Source organism: Aptenodytes forsteri, unplaced genomic scaffold (genome assembly GCF_000699145.1).
Source record: "Aptenodytes forsteri isolate BGI_AS27 unplaced genomic scaffold, ASM69914v1 Scaffold68, whole genome shotgun sequence".
Lineage (NCBI taxonomy): Eukaryota > Metazoa > Chordata > Aves > Sphenisciformes > Spheniscidae > Aptenodytes > Aptenodytes forsteri.
Window position 1 is genome coordinate 636,621 of NW_008795382.1, and position 17,024 is coordinate 653,644.

A 17,024-nucleotide genomic window follows, 5' to 3' on the forward strand; every position below is an offset into this window, starting at 1 on the left:
TTTTTTTTTTTTTTTTTTTTTTTAAATAGTTAAAATTTAAAAATACGTCTGTGGTTAACCTATACTAGTCTCAGGTTTTTTTAGTTGTAAATCAAGGCAGATAAATATTGATGTCTAATGAGTGGCAAATTATGTCCAATAACATTATAAAAGCCACATAATAATATCACTGTAAAATCTTTCTTTAGAAGACAAGGCAATGTATAGTGGTACAGATTCAATATATTGCCTCTTTAAGTGAAAATTCCATTTTCTGTGTTTAGGAAGCTATAAATATCAAGGAACAAGTGCAAAGTAAGTTCTGAGTAATACACTATTATCCTACAATGACACAATGCTGATGAGATGCTAAAGTGTTTTATTATGTGAATGTTTTTACTTGCAGTTATAGTAATTATTTAAATCATCAAAATAATGGAGATAATATATTCTGCCATTTTGAGGTGACTGATGACTTGTTATCTTTTAACACTTTTATTTCAGAATTTTGTCTATTAGCTACATGGCTTTGTTTCTAAAACATAGATGTGCAGTCATTATTTTGAGGACAATTTGTATCGATAAGGCCAATAAAAATATAGGCACTTTACTTTCCTGTGATGATAATTTTAATTCTTTTAAAATTCTATTGTGGGTTTGGTTTTTTTAACAGTTTATGCACTGAGATTTCAGTTGTGGGTAAAGGACAACTGTGTGATAGTTAAAATTTGTCAAGATGCAGTTTTGTGTGCAAGCAATGAGAGTTGTTCAGCAGACGGTCAATCCTTGTGAAAGTCAGTGAGATTCTGCACAAGGGTGAACCCAGTCACATTAATAAGGCATTATTTTGTATCAAATACATATTTCTGCAGAGTTTACTCTGAAACCTATATATCTCCTTTCCAATTTTCCTGCTGAAATTGAAAGGAGGATACTTCTATGATTTACATGGCATTCTTCAATAGATCCTTTCTTGTTCTTTAAAAACAGGAGGTTGTTAAATAATCTATCAATAAACTGTCAAGAAGTCAAAGTTTCCATATCTGTTTCTGCCTGAAGTCTTAAGAACTTGCCACATTTTAGTTGTCCAAAAACCTCCAAAGAAGTGTCTATGAGCAGTTGAGCTTGAAACCATTGTTAAGAATGGGATGTGCTTCTTTGAATTATGTAGGAGGAACATGTTCTTGCAAGGGAGTCAATATGTTTTCTGCTTCATTGAATAGGTTATTAGATTGATGTAGTTTATTTGTTGAATGATGGCATTGGTTTTAGAAATAAATGAAGCGGGAAGCATCAATTTGGTTATTGATGATGATTTATTACTATAGGTCAGAAAAGTGTTGAATTTATCAGAGGGTTTGTCATTTAGTCAGGGTTATCTTGTTTCACCTGAAAGCAGAAATACAGTTTACATTTCAGGTCCTGAATTTAAGTGTGAAGGAGAATGAACAATGAATTGGCTGGTAGTAAAAGTCTGCAAACTGGGTCAACCTTTATGGTGGGCTGTGGATTACAGAATTCACATTTTGAATATTATAGAAAAATATGATGTAAATGGGTAACTTTTGTATATGAACACAACTACTTTGGGACTAAAATGTTTCTGGCTTTGCCTCTTTAATGACTGTATTTGTTTAAAGTTGTAAAGTTGATTAATTTCTCTGCTGATCATGTTTTCAGTTTTCATATTCATGCTTTTTATTTGAGATCACGTACAGGCTATACTTAAGTTTGTCTATGGTGCTGTTTTGCCACATTTAGAAAATGGTCTGTAGGTTAAACAATTTATATTAATTTTAATACACGTTATTTTAATCAGTCTTTTAACACTCAGATTTTCTTTCTAATAGCAGTAGGCAACGTTAAACATTCCTGCTATGAGACCTATTGGCTTTATCTTTTGTTATTTATCTTGCTGGTGTTAGGAAGTATTCTCTAATCCCCCAGACCTCTGTTCCTAGGTAACAGTCAAAAGCTGTGCCAGCAGAAGTGGTCCTGCCAGGCCAAACCCATGTGGTTTGGTGTTATTCACTATGATCCATATGGTCAGGGTAGAGATTGTCCCTAGAGAGGTGTTAACACTCAACAACCCAACCTCCTCCTACTCTTCGGAGAATTGCTGGATGGCTCCTGCTGCCTGCCCATGTGTGAATCTTGATTAATTTTTCATTTTTAATGAAGTTTGATCATGTTTATTATTTCACATGATTGACTGCCTGGTACTCCTTTCATGTAATTGATAAAGCCCATATTTCTTCATCTGTCTCTTATTTCTTCAGGGCAAAGTTGTGAAATTGTGTGATGTGGTTAATATTAGATTTATTGGTCCCAATAGATGTATAAATTATCTCTTTTTCTCTCCACAGGAAGTTCTACAGACTTTGACCAAGTTTTGTTTCCCCTTCTATGTGGACAGGTAGTGTTAGCTTTTCAAACTTTACAAGAAAATAAGCTTGTCAATAAAACCACTGTAGAAAATAAAAACCATACCATTCTTAATGTTCTGTCTGCTTGACTGTGATTTAAAGCACCCAAGTGCAAATTATAGTCTTAGAATCACTTTTTCCTGGGGTTTTTATGGGCACCATCAAAAAAAAAAAAGTTTTAAAAGTTTGAGCTGTTCAGTGGCAGCAGTAAGAGTGCATTTTGTTTTACTTCTATGTAATACTTGGATGTGAAAATGCTTGGGTAGTAATTGTCAAATATGCATATTAATATCTAAGCTTTGTGTGCATATGTATTTTATTACTTAATTGTCAAAATTTGGGCAGAATAATTAATTAAGTGCTTTACATTTAAAGGCTTCTTGATCTTCTTGGAATGCTGGTGCTTTACTTGGTGGCTACTTAATGTGGCTTCTAATTTTTTGGGGAAAAATTGTAAAGGAAGTTACAGTGGATTTGACAGGAACTGAGAACATTTAATTCTCATAATTTAGAAAACTCCAGAACTTTTTTAGTTTTTTAGTTTTGCTTTTACTGTGAGTCATTTTTGATGGTTTCATGAAGAGAACAAGCATTGAAATTTTGAAAAGATGCATCACTGCTCATATCATCTACGAGCATCATTTGGTTGGTTAGCATCACTTGTCTTAGGTCAGCTAACACACTGAATGGTTTTGATTGATGAAATTGACCTTATCTGTGATTAAACTGCTAGAATAGATTTTCTCATTTCAGTGAAATCTGTGATATTTACAGTAGAAATCGATTTTCTTTATAAATCAACATCCGTTTCTAATATCACGTCTTGTTTGAGCCGTTGTTCAATTTTTTTAATTTTTTCTTTTTTTCATTTTTTTCCCCCTACCCATAGGCCAGCTGATATTTCTTAGTTATCTTGAAATACTGTTCACTAGTTTCTGTGAATGGCATTTCAGTGAAATCTGTGATATTTACAGTAGAAATCGATTTTCTTTATAAATCAACATCCGTTTCTAATATCACGTCTTGTTTGAGCCGTTGTTCAATTTTTTTAATTTTTTCTTTTTTTCATTTTTTTCCCCCTACCCATAGGCCAGCTGATATTTCTTAGTTATCTTGAAATACTGTTCACTAGTTTCTGTGAATGGAGATGAAATCTCACTATGCTTATCTGGAGGTAGGAATCTACATAATAAAACCACTGCTACACTTTGTCCTCCGATGTAGTAATCTGGGGTTGGAGGAAGCTGAAAGCTTGAATGGATCATGCAGACGGTATGTTCTTTCAACCCTCCAGGTGGTTCCTGCAGATCAGGGTTGAGAGACAGTGGTGAGGCACTGCTGGAGACAGCTATTATTACCAGTGCCTCTGCTATACCTGATTTGTACAGAAAAAGCAAATTTGAATATCCTGGGCTGTCAACATGAGCTACTTAACAGTCTTTGTTGACTCAGATGACCTTTAAAAGCCACAAATACTTCTTATAATTTGGAATCACTTTTTGCTGATCATCTTTTTCCCTTCCTAAGGGGAGGGACCGGGGAAATACATACATTTTTCTCATGTATGTGTTTCTACTAGAAATATTTATGCTTACTATGTGTAGGTTTATTGTACCTAGGAGTTTTGTTTGTTTTGTTGTCTTTTGTTTTTCCTCAGCAATATAACATTTTGAAAGATAAGAACACTGAAAACCCATATGGGGTGCAAATGAGAACATAATGAAAAGTGATTCCCATTTCTGGATTCACTTGTTTGACTGAATATCACAGACTGTCACTGAAAAGACTGTAAGCCAACCATTTTGAACATAAAGGAGAGATTGTAAGCCATAGCATACTTAATAATTTAAAATTAAGAATGGACTTTCAATACTCCAGAAGGTAGAGGATGTCCCAAGTTAAGGATATGGCAGGGGGGAAATGGCAGCAGAGAGAGATGTGTGTGCTACTTCTCTTCTTGATGTAAAAATCCACACACACACACACGCATAGGTGTTTGCGTAGATATATAAATAAATAAATAAATACTTGTTGTAGTCCTCTGTGATGTAAATTTGACTTAACTTTGCACTGTGTGTGGGAATTAACCTGCCAGTTACAAGAAAGGAAACAGTCTTATATCTCTGAATGCAAATGAATTTAATGTGACCATGATAAAGAGAAAAATACAGTGCATGTATCATCTTTTAGCTACTTCCAAGTTTAGAACCAATTGAATACCTGTTCTTAGAGGCTATTTCTAGAATTCAACAAGTGATGAATTTGCACTAGTTGGTCTTTTCTTTCGTTAGTTACTGTTAACCAACTACTGAGTATTTGTTTATACATTTCTTATATTGCATTTAAAATGAAGTTATTTAAAGTACTGAGGAGGTAGCCCCATAATGAAATTACTTCAGATAATGCTTTAATATTCCCCTCAGTCTTCTCAGCAAACACTTTTTCTACTTTGAGATGAAAGGAAACTGCTTCTAGAAGAAATACGGTCTTCGGTTATATGGCAGAAAGGTCCTTACAGTTGTGTCTTACAGAGTTGACTAGCACTCTCTAGTGGGATTTTATCCCTTTGTATGTGCCTGAAAAGTGGTATGTTGGATCAGATCTCTAGTTACTGTAATTCTTAAGCCTCAGGTGTTTTTTTTAATATATATTTTGTTCATTCTGAACAAAAAGAGAGAGAAACACTGAAGTGGTTTCAGTAAAGGCCTTCCAAATACTTAGGTACTATTCCCAGTTAACTAGGTTGCCTTGTTGTTAGCCATGACAATTTTAGTATTAGAATCTCTCTGCAACATTGAGAGGTTTTAAAATTAATATTCTTAATACAGTGGAGATACTGGCTCATTGTTCAAATAATATAGGAAGATGGGATAATACCTTCTGTTGGAATAACACTCTGTGTAGGATGTCTCTTCAGGATGTGTGGAAAAATGATCAGCATGAATTACGATGAAGAAGTACTGATACAAATGATCAGAAACGTGTAGTCACTAAAGAACAGACGCTACTTTTCCTTTCACCAACTCAGAGCCCAAAGTAGCATTATCGGTTTTCGAGTCCTGCTAGAGTCATGTCCCCAGTTTATATCCTGTTTGTGAGGACTTTTACTTGGGGAAATTTAATTTATGTAACTACGTTCTGTGTTATGTGCAGTATTATGCCAGGCTTTCAGTGGAAACTTTTTGATGGTGGAAGTGTGCTAATGGTACTCGAGTTGTCTTGCTCTTCTGACTTTGATGTTAAACAGTGGTATTTCTTTAACAAGTACTGAGAAAGGCCATAAGTCTTCACCTACATATGTATCTCTTCTAAGGCTGCATGTTTTATAAAACAGGTGGCAAAAGCTGAAGATGTACTATTGCCTCTGCCAGATCACAACTTCAGATGATGGTAGGACACCAAGATTTTAGGCAAATCAAGATCCTTCTGCATATCTGATTGTTCTCTGTGCTGAAGGTTTTAGCACTCATTGACACAGACTCTTAATTCTTTTTATATTGATTCTTTTTATATATATTGTTGCCAGTGGTCAAAAATCACCAGGGACTAGTTGCCCCTTCCTTTAGGCAGTGGACACATGAGTTTTCTACTCTTATGGTTGCAGGATCAAGGCAGAGGCTATTCTCCAACTGCAGGAGTAAACTCCACCTCAGTCAAATATCATACCAGGATTAATTTGTGTTAGTCAGATAGAGCTAGTGATGGGGGATTTTTAAGAAATCACTCTTCCTTTCTCTCCTCCCCTCCAGCCCTAACTTCCATCTGCCCATTTAGAGATGAGATTTATGGTACTTCCATCCTGTTAGGCTCTAAATAGACCTTCTTCCCATTTGGAAATAGAGCTATGAATCTTAAGTATTGATATTAAGATCTTAGGAAAAGCACTTTTTATGTTGGGAATTTTATCCTACCATGTGAAGAACTGACAACTGAAACTTGAGCAAGACCTATCAGACATATTTAGTTTCTGCAGATCACATAAATGCAAGAATCTTTAGGTTTGCTTTGGAGGAACTTACCAACTTGTCACAATTGTTTAATAAACAACCTTCTCCCTGCTGCAAATGAAGCATGTTTGGTTTTTTTTTCCCTGTTCCATAATTTTAATTGTCAGCTAGAATGCTATTTCTCACACATGCTCTGCTCTCAACCTTGTTAAAATTAAGCATATAATCCCTTTTTAAAACACCATACTAAAATCACCATAGTAACACTACATCCAAGCTTTACAGATAAAACACAACACCAGTAAGGGATTTTTTGGTATCCCCTAGCAGCTCAGTACGGTTTATGGAAATGGTTGCTCTGTTGACATTTAGAATTCGGTAGGATGATAGTACTTAGGTTGTCTAATTCTCAGACTACTGAAATGCTTCTAAAGATCTGTCTTTTTGTTCATCTGTGAATTTGGAGCACTTTTTTGTCTTCATCACTACATTTTTTTTTTTTTCCTTCCCTGTTTGAAATCCACTGATGGATTCTTCTTTCTAAGCTGGACAGTGACATCTTTCCCATCCGGATCCAACTTTTATTTCTGAAAGTCAAATTTTTCTTTTTTTTTTTTTTTCTGTAGGCACTGAATGTATAATCTCCCACATAAATTGTTTATTGCATTGTATATGGCATCATAGAAGAGAATATTTGCTCACTTTTAAGGCTTGTGACTGTTAGTTAAATGGCCTTAAATTTAATGGGTTTTGTTGTTGCTGTTGGTAGGACTGACTAGTAAAGATGCACATGTAAATGCTAGTCAGTTTTCTCAGTTCTCGGTAAACCTAAAATAAACTAGAATGTAACCTGAAATAAGGGTTAATTTCACATCATTATGAGGTCTCAAATAGATCTAAAATTGGAATGAAAAGTCCTCTAATAATTATATTAGTCCCAGCTTCACCACTAAATGTCAAAATTTCTGTTAAACAGTAAAACTACATCTCTACAAACTGGGAGGTGAATTGGGCTTGGTTTATATGGAGTCTACCGTCACTGTACATAAGCATTTGATTAACTTTAGGCAAATGTGGTAATATCTCAAGAATGTCTTTCATTTTATTAATAAATAGCATTCAGAAAGTGCCGTGCTTTAAATGTAAAGCATCTTATTTTGATCTTATCTTACTATTTTGACCATCACCTATTAGTGGTAAAATACAGATGTGAATTATAGTATTTTTAAAGACATGAATTTGTAAATGCTGGGGGTTTGGGGGTTTTTTATTTGTTTGTTTGGGTGGTTTGGTTCTTGGTTTTTTGTGTTGTTTCTGTTTTTGTTTTTTGTTTTGGTGGTTTGGTTGTGGTTTTCTGTTTAGTTTTGTTCTCCAAAACTGTGTTTTTTCTAATTTGCACAAATTTTCCTATAGTGATACTTTCCACTGTGGTGTGAGTGTGAGCCAACATCTAAGAATCTTATTAGTTCACTTGTGCTATTCTTGAAGAGCCATTAAGATCTTACAGATGAGGCAAATGACTCTTAACTTTGAAAAATCATATAAAAGTCCTACAAAATTATTTTTATAGTCATGTCTGGCTTTAGCACAGCATACTTCTGATTCTAGTTTATCTTTTCTTCCTTTGCATACTATTCTAGTCTTTCATTTAACTGATTGCCTAGCTGCTAGAGTAAAGGAGAGTCACCTGGCATGGTTCCAGTTGCTGAACATTTTGGAATGATATATCTGGCATACATGCAAAATTGGTAGATGGATAATAAAGCTTCTACAAGTCAATATCCAAGCACTGAAGAAGCTTAGCATGTTATTAAACATTGTCTTGCTCTTGGAGTAAACCAATTCTCAAATGAAGAGTGATAAAGAAATAGTTTGTGTTATATGAGAGAACATGGGTTTGGTTTATAGTGTGTACTGCATTGAAGATGGTTTATAGTCATAACCATTTTCACTTAAACACATTTTTAGTATCCTCCCACACTTAAAAAAATGGAAGACACCCCCCCCAACCCCTCCTCCCTCACAAAGCAACTAGCATATTTAAGTTTCTAGAGAGTGTATACTCTCAAAGTTAATTTCTCAAAAAAAAAACTCTGCTGAAAGAGGAAATGTTATAGGTTCAATGACTTAGACTAGATACTTTTGACACAGAGTTAGCTTAGCATTAACTTTTTCCTCTTTACTTTCTTTATTTTCAGCCATGCAGTTAACCAAGTTGGGCAGAACTTTACATTTGTGCTTACAGACATTGACAGCAAACAGAGGTTTGGATTCTGTCGCTTATCTTCTGGGGCCAAGAGCTGCTTCTGTATCTTAAGGTAGGTCTGTGGTTTGGCTTTTGGCTGACTCTAGGAAACAGTGTTTGACTGTGCTGTGTTACACTGCAATTATAATTTCCAGCTGTTCAAAATTATTTTCCTATCTGGTCCTCAAAGTCACTGCTCTTCTGCAGAAGTGATGCAAAATATCTTGCACTTTGAGTTCCTCTGTAGATAACTATATTTGTTTGTAGTCAATGTTCTTGAGTTAACAATGTGGAAAAAAAAAGAAGTCTCTTTGCAGTAATTTGATATGACATAGCATGATGGCAGCTGTTATCTTTAGCTGTCACAACTGATCTTGCTAAGACATTTTGTGGACATTTGTATATGCAAGTTTTATTAACAAAGCATCTGTTGGTAACTGAGAGAATGTCACTGATGCTGTCCACATCCTAAAAGTTTGTATGTATAAGCTTTACTCTGTCCTATTGAGGGTTTTGTGAAGTTTGTCATAATAAAGACTATTAGTGGAAGTTGGAAACAATGTGTTTCACATAAAACGGGCAAAGAGGCTGTATCAGAGTAGTTTTGATGACCTCCCACGGACATGTTGGAATACAATCCATAGTTTTCTATTTACATTTGCTGCAAGAAATGATGCAAGTAAAATCAGTTTTAATGTCTGCCAATATATTAGTTCCATTAAGAACTTCTGTGGATTGAAGATTTCCACGTGGCATCCTGCCTGTCTTGTTCTAAACAAATTTAACAATGGTCTGTCTTCTGCTTTCTGCTTTTTCCATGTTCATGAGAAATTGGAAGTTTTGGAGCAATGGCCCAGGTAAAGTTAGCTCAGAGTTAACTGTATGAACAGCCAGCTAGGTGACTGAACAATTGCTGAAGCAATCACAAATGAGGACAATTTCCTCCATGAGCAATTGTAGACATCTGTCTCGGTTGTCTCTGGTTTGCTTTTCACATGAGAGAATCCAGTGTAAGAACAAGAAGAACTTGTCTTTGTCCTACAAGTACTGTGTATTGCACATGACAGAATGGGACCTTCTGTATATATGTTATTGAATATGACCCCTCTGGAGAATTTCAGGGATAATGTTGCAGAATGTGAGAGCACCTATCAAGAAGAGGGACACTTCTCATTTCATTGGGTTGCATACAGCAATGCCATGGAATAGATTTTTGGATTGATGTACGTGTTTAAAATGAATATGTCTGTGCCATTTGTGCTGGCACTAGACTGGTGAAGATACCAAATGTTTGTTGTCTTGTACTTCAGCATTATACTGACGGCAGTGATCTGCTAGCTAGGCCTTCATTGAAGAAGCTTAATATTTGGAGGAATTATTATGAAATCTACCAAAATTACTAATTAATTGTGTGGGAGGCAGAGTGACAGGTGTTTTCTCAGTATCTTCCTTCATTCTTTCTTTTCGTCTAGTAGATATGTCAACTATTAGAAGCTATGGCAATCCAGCAATATGGACCATGTACTGAAGACAGGAAGGTATTTCCCTAGCTGTTTCCCCATAGTTGCTACCCTGTGTAGTTGGGGTGCTGATTCACTCTCATGTGGGAAGTGTCTGTTTACATAAGGTAACTTTTCCTGATTAATGACAAATTAAAGGGGAAACACAGTTTAAAAAGAAAATCTGAATGAGGAGTAGTATGAGTCCCTTCTTGATCTCTCCTGGATAAGAGTTCTTTGCTGTCAGCTCCCTTATGTTGAGTGAATGCCAAGAAGAAATGGAGGAGTTATGTTGTAGTTAAATGCCAAAACCCCCCCAAAAAAACAAACAAACAAAAACTTCAGTGCAGTTACAGCAGTGGATCAACTGGGACTCTTACCTTCATTCCTATTGCTTCTTTCTCCTGTGAACTAATGAGAAAATGAAATTTCATCATTAATGCAAGTGAATGTAAGTTTTAGAGGATAATAAAGAATGTAAATCAGCATTACACGGATTCACCTGCTCTATTCCCAGGACTGCAGCACCCATTGTCAATGTGAATCTTCTCAGTGTCATTTATGAATTAAAGGATGCTGCATGGTAAATGGATGGGTCAAAACATGATGAAGAATGTGAGAATGATACAAAAAAGCAAGTGGGGGTGAAGAGAATGTTTGTTTGTTTGTTTGTTTGTTTGTTTTTAAATTACAGCTTGGATGGCAGCAAGCAGAAAGTATGCCTTGCTATGCTCAGCGATAGTATAGGAATTAAGTGATATTGTTTATTATTAGAGATAATATTCATGTGTTTATCAGTCAGAGATTTTATGGGTTTGGCCATGGTAAAATGGTTTGGAGGTGGAAAATCATCACATGTTTAGATTCGTTATTGAAGAGGAACAGGAGAAAAAGGAAATTCTTTTCACTCAACCGGTGCTTTAAAAAATTTCTGCAGAGGTCTGGAAGCAAAGTTTAAAGCTGAGACAGTATGCAGAAGGCCAGAAGTCAGGGTCTGCACTTTGAGTTTTAAAGTGACCCAGAGACTTTTTTGTAAGGCACTTCTTGGAGTTCAATCGCAGTAAAGTTATCTACATGGATGTAGCTCCTGTGGCCAGCAGAAAGGCAATTCCATTTTACAGAGTAACTCTTTTGGCTATTTTAACCAGTACTGTTTAGAAATCTGCTTTCAAGATAGTTTTCATAGTCTTGTTCCTGCTGTGGATAGCATCACACAGATTTATGGAAATCTTTGATTAAGTTTAAAAACTGCATCTTCCAGGTGTTCTGTGATTTTTCTCTTAATGTAGAACCACTGAGTCTGTCTATCTTATTCCGTTTCCTTTTTTTCTTCACTTGATTTCTAGCTTAATCATGAAACTACAATGATCAAATATTGTATGTAACAGAGTTGTAGAGCGCTCTGTAGCATAGATGACTACTTTCTGCATTTCAGACAGCAGAGGGCGGACAAAAGCACAAAACAAGTGTCACAGATGGTCTGGTGGGTTTTTTTGAGGTTCTAAACAGTGAAGCGAATTAAAAAGACTCCACAAGCTCATGTACCACACATCAAAATCTCCTCGGTAACTTGGAATTCTGGACTACCTTTTTCAATGCAATATGTTACAAAATTTAAAATATGTTTTTTAATTCTTTTCTTTTCCAAATGATGAATGCATAGTAAGTTGAGAGCTAATGTCCAAGTCATCAAATTATGAGTTCTAATTTGGTAATTTTAATATCCTAGAAAAATTTCCACGCCCAAAGATTTTTTTCTTTCTACAACTTCATTTAAGGATGTCAGGATTTTGGCTGAAATAAAATAAATCCTCTTGGATATGCATTATGAAGCTGATTTTTATTTTTTTTTTTCCCCTAGAGGTTTGCTTTCATCTAACTTCGCATCAGATTTGGCATGGGCATTTGAGGGTGAACAATATAGATAGTTCTGAATTTAGTGAAGAGCTGTAGTCTTCTATTTAAAAAAAAAAAAAAAAAAAAGGGTGGGGAGACATTCCCAAACTGCTGTTGTTCACTCTTCTGAGACATCATTTTCAACTCCTTAATCAGGCATGTCCCCTAGTTTTGTTCTGGAATTTGTATACTCTTGTTAGTCATCTTTTCTAAATCTTCTATGTTTATAGAGAGGTAATGTTCTTTTATTAGGGCAAGAGTCTGGAAGGTGTCAAAGAGGTCCAGAATTTGTTCTTGATTGCTATTTCCTGCTAATTGCAGTGTACTGAAAGATGATGTAAACATACTGATCTGCTGATATGATCTCAGTGATAAGAAATAAAAAACCAGTATAAATTTATCTTTCTGCTTTTGTATATTCTTAAAGCATATAGATGCCTTCTGATTCTTAAGAATTGTGCATGCTGAGGCTCTTAATTTTAATTTCCTCATTCTTTTAATATTAGATCTCCTTACTAGCTTACTCATATCTTAGATTTCTAGCAACTCTAGCTGTACTAAATTCTCCAGAAGCCGGTTTGTTGCTTACATTATGGACAGTGCTGTTCAGTGGCTCAGCCGTATTTGCCTCTTTGGCTAACTCCTGTGATCTAGAACTCTTAAGAGGCACAGGCATTGATGGATTTCTACATTCTTTTGGTGGAAAAGTAATGCGTAAAGCAGTTTGTATTAGTATCAGTAAGTGTACTGAAAGGAGTAGAGTCTTTTAGTTTACAATCTGTTTTCTCAAAGCTTAAGCGGACAAACACTTTTGTATGCAGTCTGCTCATAGGGGGACAGAGTTAAAAACCTCATAGCTGAAATTACTATAAGCATGATACTTCCACTTGTAGTGTTTCTAATGGTCTGAAGATGGGTGAAGAAAATGAAGATCGGGTATATAAAGCTGTGAAGACACTGCTGAACACATGAAATCCTAAAATCTACGGAGACACTGAAACATGAAATTCCTTTTTTTTCTTTTCCCCCCCCTCTCCCTTCAGAGAAAGATATCAAGTTCTTGTATGAAGACATTATTTAGAAGTGCATATCAGTTTTCATTGTAGCTGGGTTTTTTGTCCTGACTTTTATATGTTGTAGAATCTCAGACTCCTGACAGCTTTGTCTTTCTGTGCAATCATGAAGGAAGAAAAAGTTCTGTTTTAGGAATGTAAAAAATGTTGTTAACTCAGTTTGAATACTTTTTTTGATAAACTTCTTGCAGAATGTTTATATAATAAAACTAACAAGTTTAATTTTTTAAAATATTTTTATCTTTTCTCTTCTGAAATATTTCCAGAATTCAATGTAAGGACCCAGTTACTGATGCTTGAAAAATTCTTCAGGTTATAAACAGATAGGAACCAGTCATTTTTTCAAATGTTTGTTTATTTTATATTCTGACTATTTAAACTTAAAAATAAGTTAATGTTTATGAAATACACTGCTTTTAAATAAAAAATAATGGCAACGTTGACTGTATGTTAAGCTATTTAAATGTATGAACTCGTTTAAATGTGTAAGTCAGTGTAATGATTTCAGGTTATGTAACGTAATAAAATAGTGACTTGAATAGCGCTATTTTTTCATATAGATGAAAAAAATCACACAATGTTCACCAAGCTGACCCTAGTATTAAATATGTATTTCTCTTATGGCAATGTATATTTGAGTTTAAAAAATAAATTTAGTAGTTTAACTGAGAAATAATATTTTTGTATTGATTTAACTCAACTTCTGAGTAAGTAGGTATAAGGCCAAGTATAATAACTGTGGTCTTCAAAACCATTTGGCAGAATGGTTTTGAAATAATGTTCTTGCTGTTACTTAATTTGCTTCATAGTCCTTTATTTTTAGGTTAAGAATCTGAGGCCAGTAATGTCAAAAATCGAATGAAAACCAATCTGAGATAAAAATGTATCAACCCCCCTCCCCCCAAACACCCCCAAAACCCCAGCACTTCTACAGTACAATATAGCCATCCTAATAAAACTGTTTTTAACAGTTTTTGAAGAAACTTACCAGGTTGTGTAAAACACTAAATTCTTAATCTGGTCTGGATTACTGGTGTATGATAGAGTATTAAAATCTATAAATGGTTTTATATATGATTCTTCACTGGTTGTATTTAAATATATTTTCTAGGATGTCACTAAGCTTGTAAAGTACTATGATTTACTAGTTCTTAAGTTATAAAGCTGGACAGAATGTCTGTTACAGTCCTCCGTTTCAGTAGAAGTCAAACTCATAAAAGCTACAGCGATCAGAAGTCAGTGTACTTGTCCATCTATGCAGATAAATATGTTGCCTTGTTAACTGCAGTTTCTCCACAAATGTAATTTTCGTCCATTTAATGCTGTATTTAATTTGCAAAATTTCTTTTTTCCAGATATTATAAGAACAGCTTTGGGAGGTGTTAGGTAAATGCTACCAGACCATACACAACCATTTATCCCTCAGAGGCTGCCTATATGCTGTTTTTTCCCTCCCTATCAAAAAGGGTTGCAGCAATAGTAGTAAAAACTTCCTGAGAGGAGACCGTGATCTTTGGTACATGGAAGAGATGATGGTAGTTACTGCTTTGACAACACTGGAGAAGTATATGGAACAGGACAGGGTGGATTGCCCTGCAGGCCCCGAGATTTATGCATACTTAGTTGAAGTAATTAGACTTAGTGGACAAGAACTCTCTCATTCCTGTAACTGTGTAATAGGTACCTTGAATTTTTTTTTATTATTAACTAGTAGGATTTATGTTTTAACTGTTAAACTGTGAGCTATAGCACCTATTTCTAACTGCTTGAAGGAATAGTAATAGTATAAGTCAAAGATTTTTGTCTTGCTCCAAGTTTTGTTAAAAAAAAAAAGAAGATAAAACTTTGTGTAGTTGTGCTCTGGTTCACAAACTTACTGGGCAAAGTTACTGATTTAAGAAGGTGCTATAACCATGTGTGATTCTGATTTCAATTTTACTTAATTTGAAGTTTTCAGCGGGTATTCAGCTTTTATACCCAAAATGAAAATCATTCTTCTGAAGTGAAATGCAGAAACATTTGTGTGGAAATCCCTCTCAGCCAAAATAGCTAAGCTCTGCACCACTCTTTTTCTAAGATAAAAAGAAATGAATCTATAATAGTTTGTGACAGATGGCAGAAAATGTAACTAACTGAATGTGATTCTGTATGGAGTTATTTGAGGTTTTTGGTGTGATTTGTTGTGAGTTCCTCTCCTCCCCCTTTTCCTTTCCTTTGATTGCAGTCTTTGTCCATTTATTCTTAGGATAGAATAAGATTTCTGAGCAGGGGCCTCTCTTGTGGTGCAAAGTGAGAATTGTTTTTAATTGAGCAGAAACATGTGGAAGGATCAGGAATATCTCAAGGGATTACAGAAAAATTCCAAATTTGTACTACTTACAGCTTGTGTTTAGAGCAGGGTCTGCTGGGAATAAATGTTAGTTAGTGTGACCTGTGACCTTAAAAACTGTTGACATGGATTTCAGCCAGAAACTAGCCACAGAACTCCTTTGTTAAGCTCATTCATAGCTCCTTGAAAACTCTAGTCAGTGAAAGTTGCCAGCTCAAATCTAAGGAAAGCAGAGCCTTTTTTTTTTCTTTTTTTTTTTTTCTTTTTTCCCATGCTTTGGAAACAGTGGACGCCCCTTAACCAGCAAGACTTCTTTAATAGGACTGCATCGCCTAAACTTGATTGGAATTGACAGCTTCCTGGCTCAGGCTTGCCAACTGGCAGGGCATTGATGCATAGGGGACAAACAGCTTTAAGGGCCTGTATACCACTGTTTGTGTATGTGCCTCCGAAATGTAACACACTTCTGTTGTGATACCTTCTAATGTAAAGAAAAAAATCCCAAACCCTGAAAACTGCTTTTAGTTCCACAAATCTTTCAGTTATTTTGGGAGAGAAAATTAAATATTTGTGTGGGGTTTTTTGTTTTAAAATAATTGTCCAGTTGTCTTCTAGAATTTTCCCTTTTCACTGATTTGGCCAAAAGCCACAGAATATTTACATATTTATACTTGGGGGGGAAGACATTTTGATTTTAGAATTTTGACTTTTGCTTTTTAAAATGTGGCTGTATAGAGCTTAAAAATCTGATTATCCCACTATAAAAGGCTTAATTTGCAAAACCTTCTTGTGCACTCACTTCTTTACAAGTTTTTCCACTTAATGGGTTTTGTGTGTCTTCAGCTGATTCTGTGGTAGGATTCATTATTTGGCCTGCATGAAGGCTTACCTGACTTAAATTGTACTTTTGAAGTAAGAGGTACCATCACATTAGTACGTTATGTTGCTACTATGTATATCTGGTGATAAGAATAGGTACAAAATGGGATGCGGGAAGGAGAATACAAATTTTTATTAATTTTAAGTGGGGGGGAAAAAAGTGTGCAAAACAAAGTAATCTTCATGGAGAATCATTGAGCAGATAGATGGTGAACTGAGATTAGATATCCTTAATTGATTTACAATGAAACTTTATGCTGTTTCTCCACTGAGGGATAAAGTCCCACTGATTCAATATCCTTTGAACAACCTGCACTGTTGAAACACCCAAATATTACAGTTTTGATTCAGGTATTTCTTAAAAGCTTGATTTTGTAAAAGTGCACACTATGTAAGGCTGATATGTCTTGGAATATCTTTCATGGGTTTTCTTTAAAGAAGAAAATAGTAGATGCAAAGGTGAATCAACCCCGTTTCTCCCAAGGACAGTGCAATATTAACCAATAATGACTTGTTTTCTAGAGATGGAGAGGAAAGGTGGTGGAACAAATTGGAAGCTGCTTCCCCCTTGTAGCCATCCTCTTCCACTGAAGGCATAAGGTTCTCACCCTTTTCTTAGTCTTTATCATCCTCTTTGAATTCATGTGCTGGTTTTTGTAGCCTCAGAGAGCTGGACTTCCTACTGAACTAATTCCTGATCAGCTGAAATAGAGTTTCACTGGGTTCCACCTACTTTTCCAGAACTGACTTT

General features: G+C 35.2%; 1 protein-coding gene across 1 annotated transcript in view; it reads left to right on the forward strand.

The window, feature by feature from the left end:
- The window catches only part of DENND1A (DENN domain containing 1A), a 225,181-nt gene that overhangs the window by 58,392 nt on the left and 149,765 nt on the right, over nucleotides 1–17,024 (forward strand). Inside the window, exons 4-5 of the mRNA XM_009280582.2 lie at nucleotides 2,346–2,395; nucleotides 8,551–8,670. Of these exons, the coding sequence (XP_009278857.1) occupies nucleotides 2,346–2,395; nucleotides 8,551–8,670 (170 nt within the window). The remainder of the gene's footprint in view (nucleotides 1–2,345; nucleotides 2,396–8,550; nucleotides 8,671–17,024) is intronic.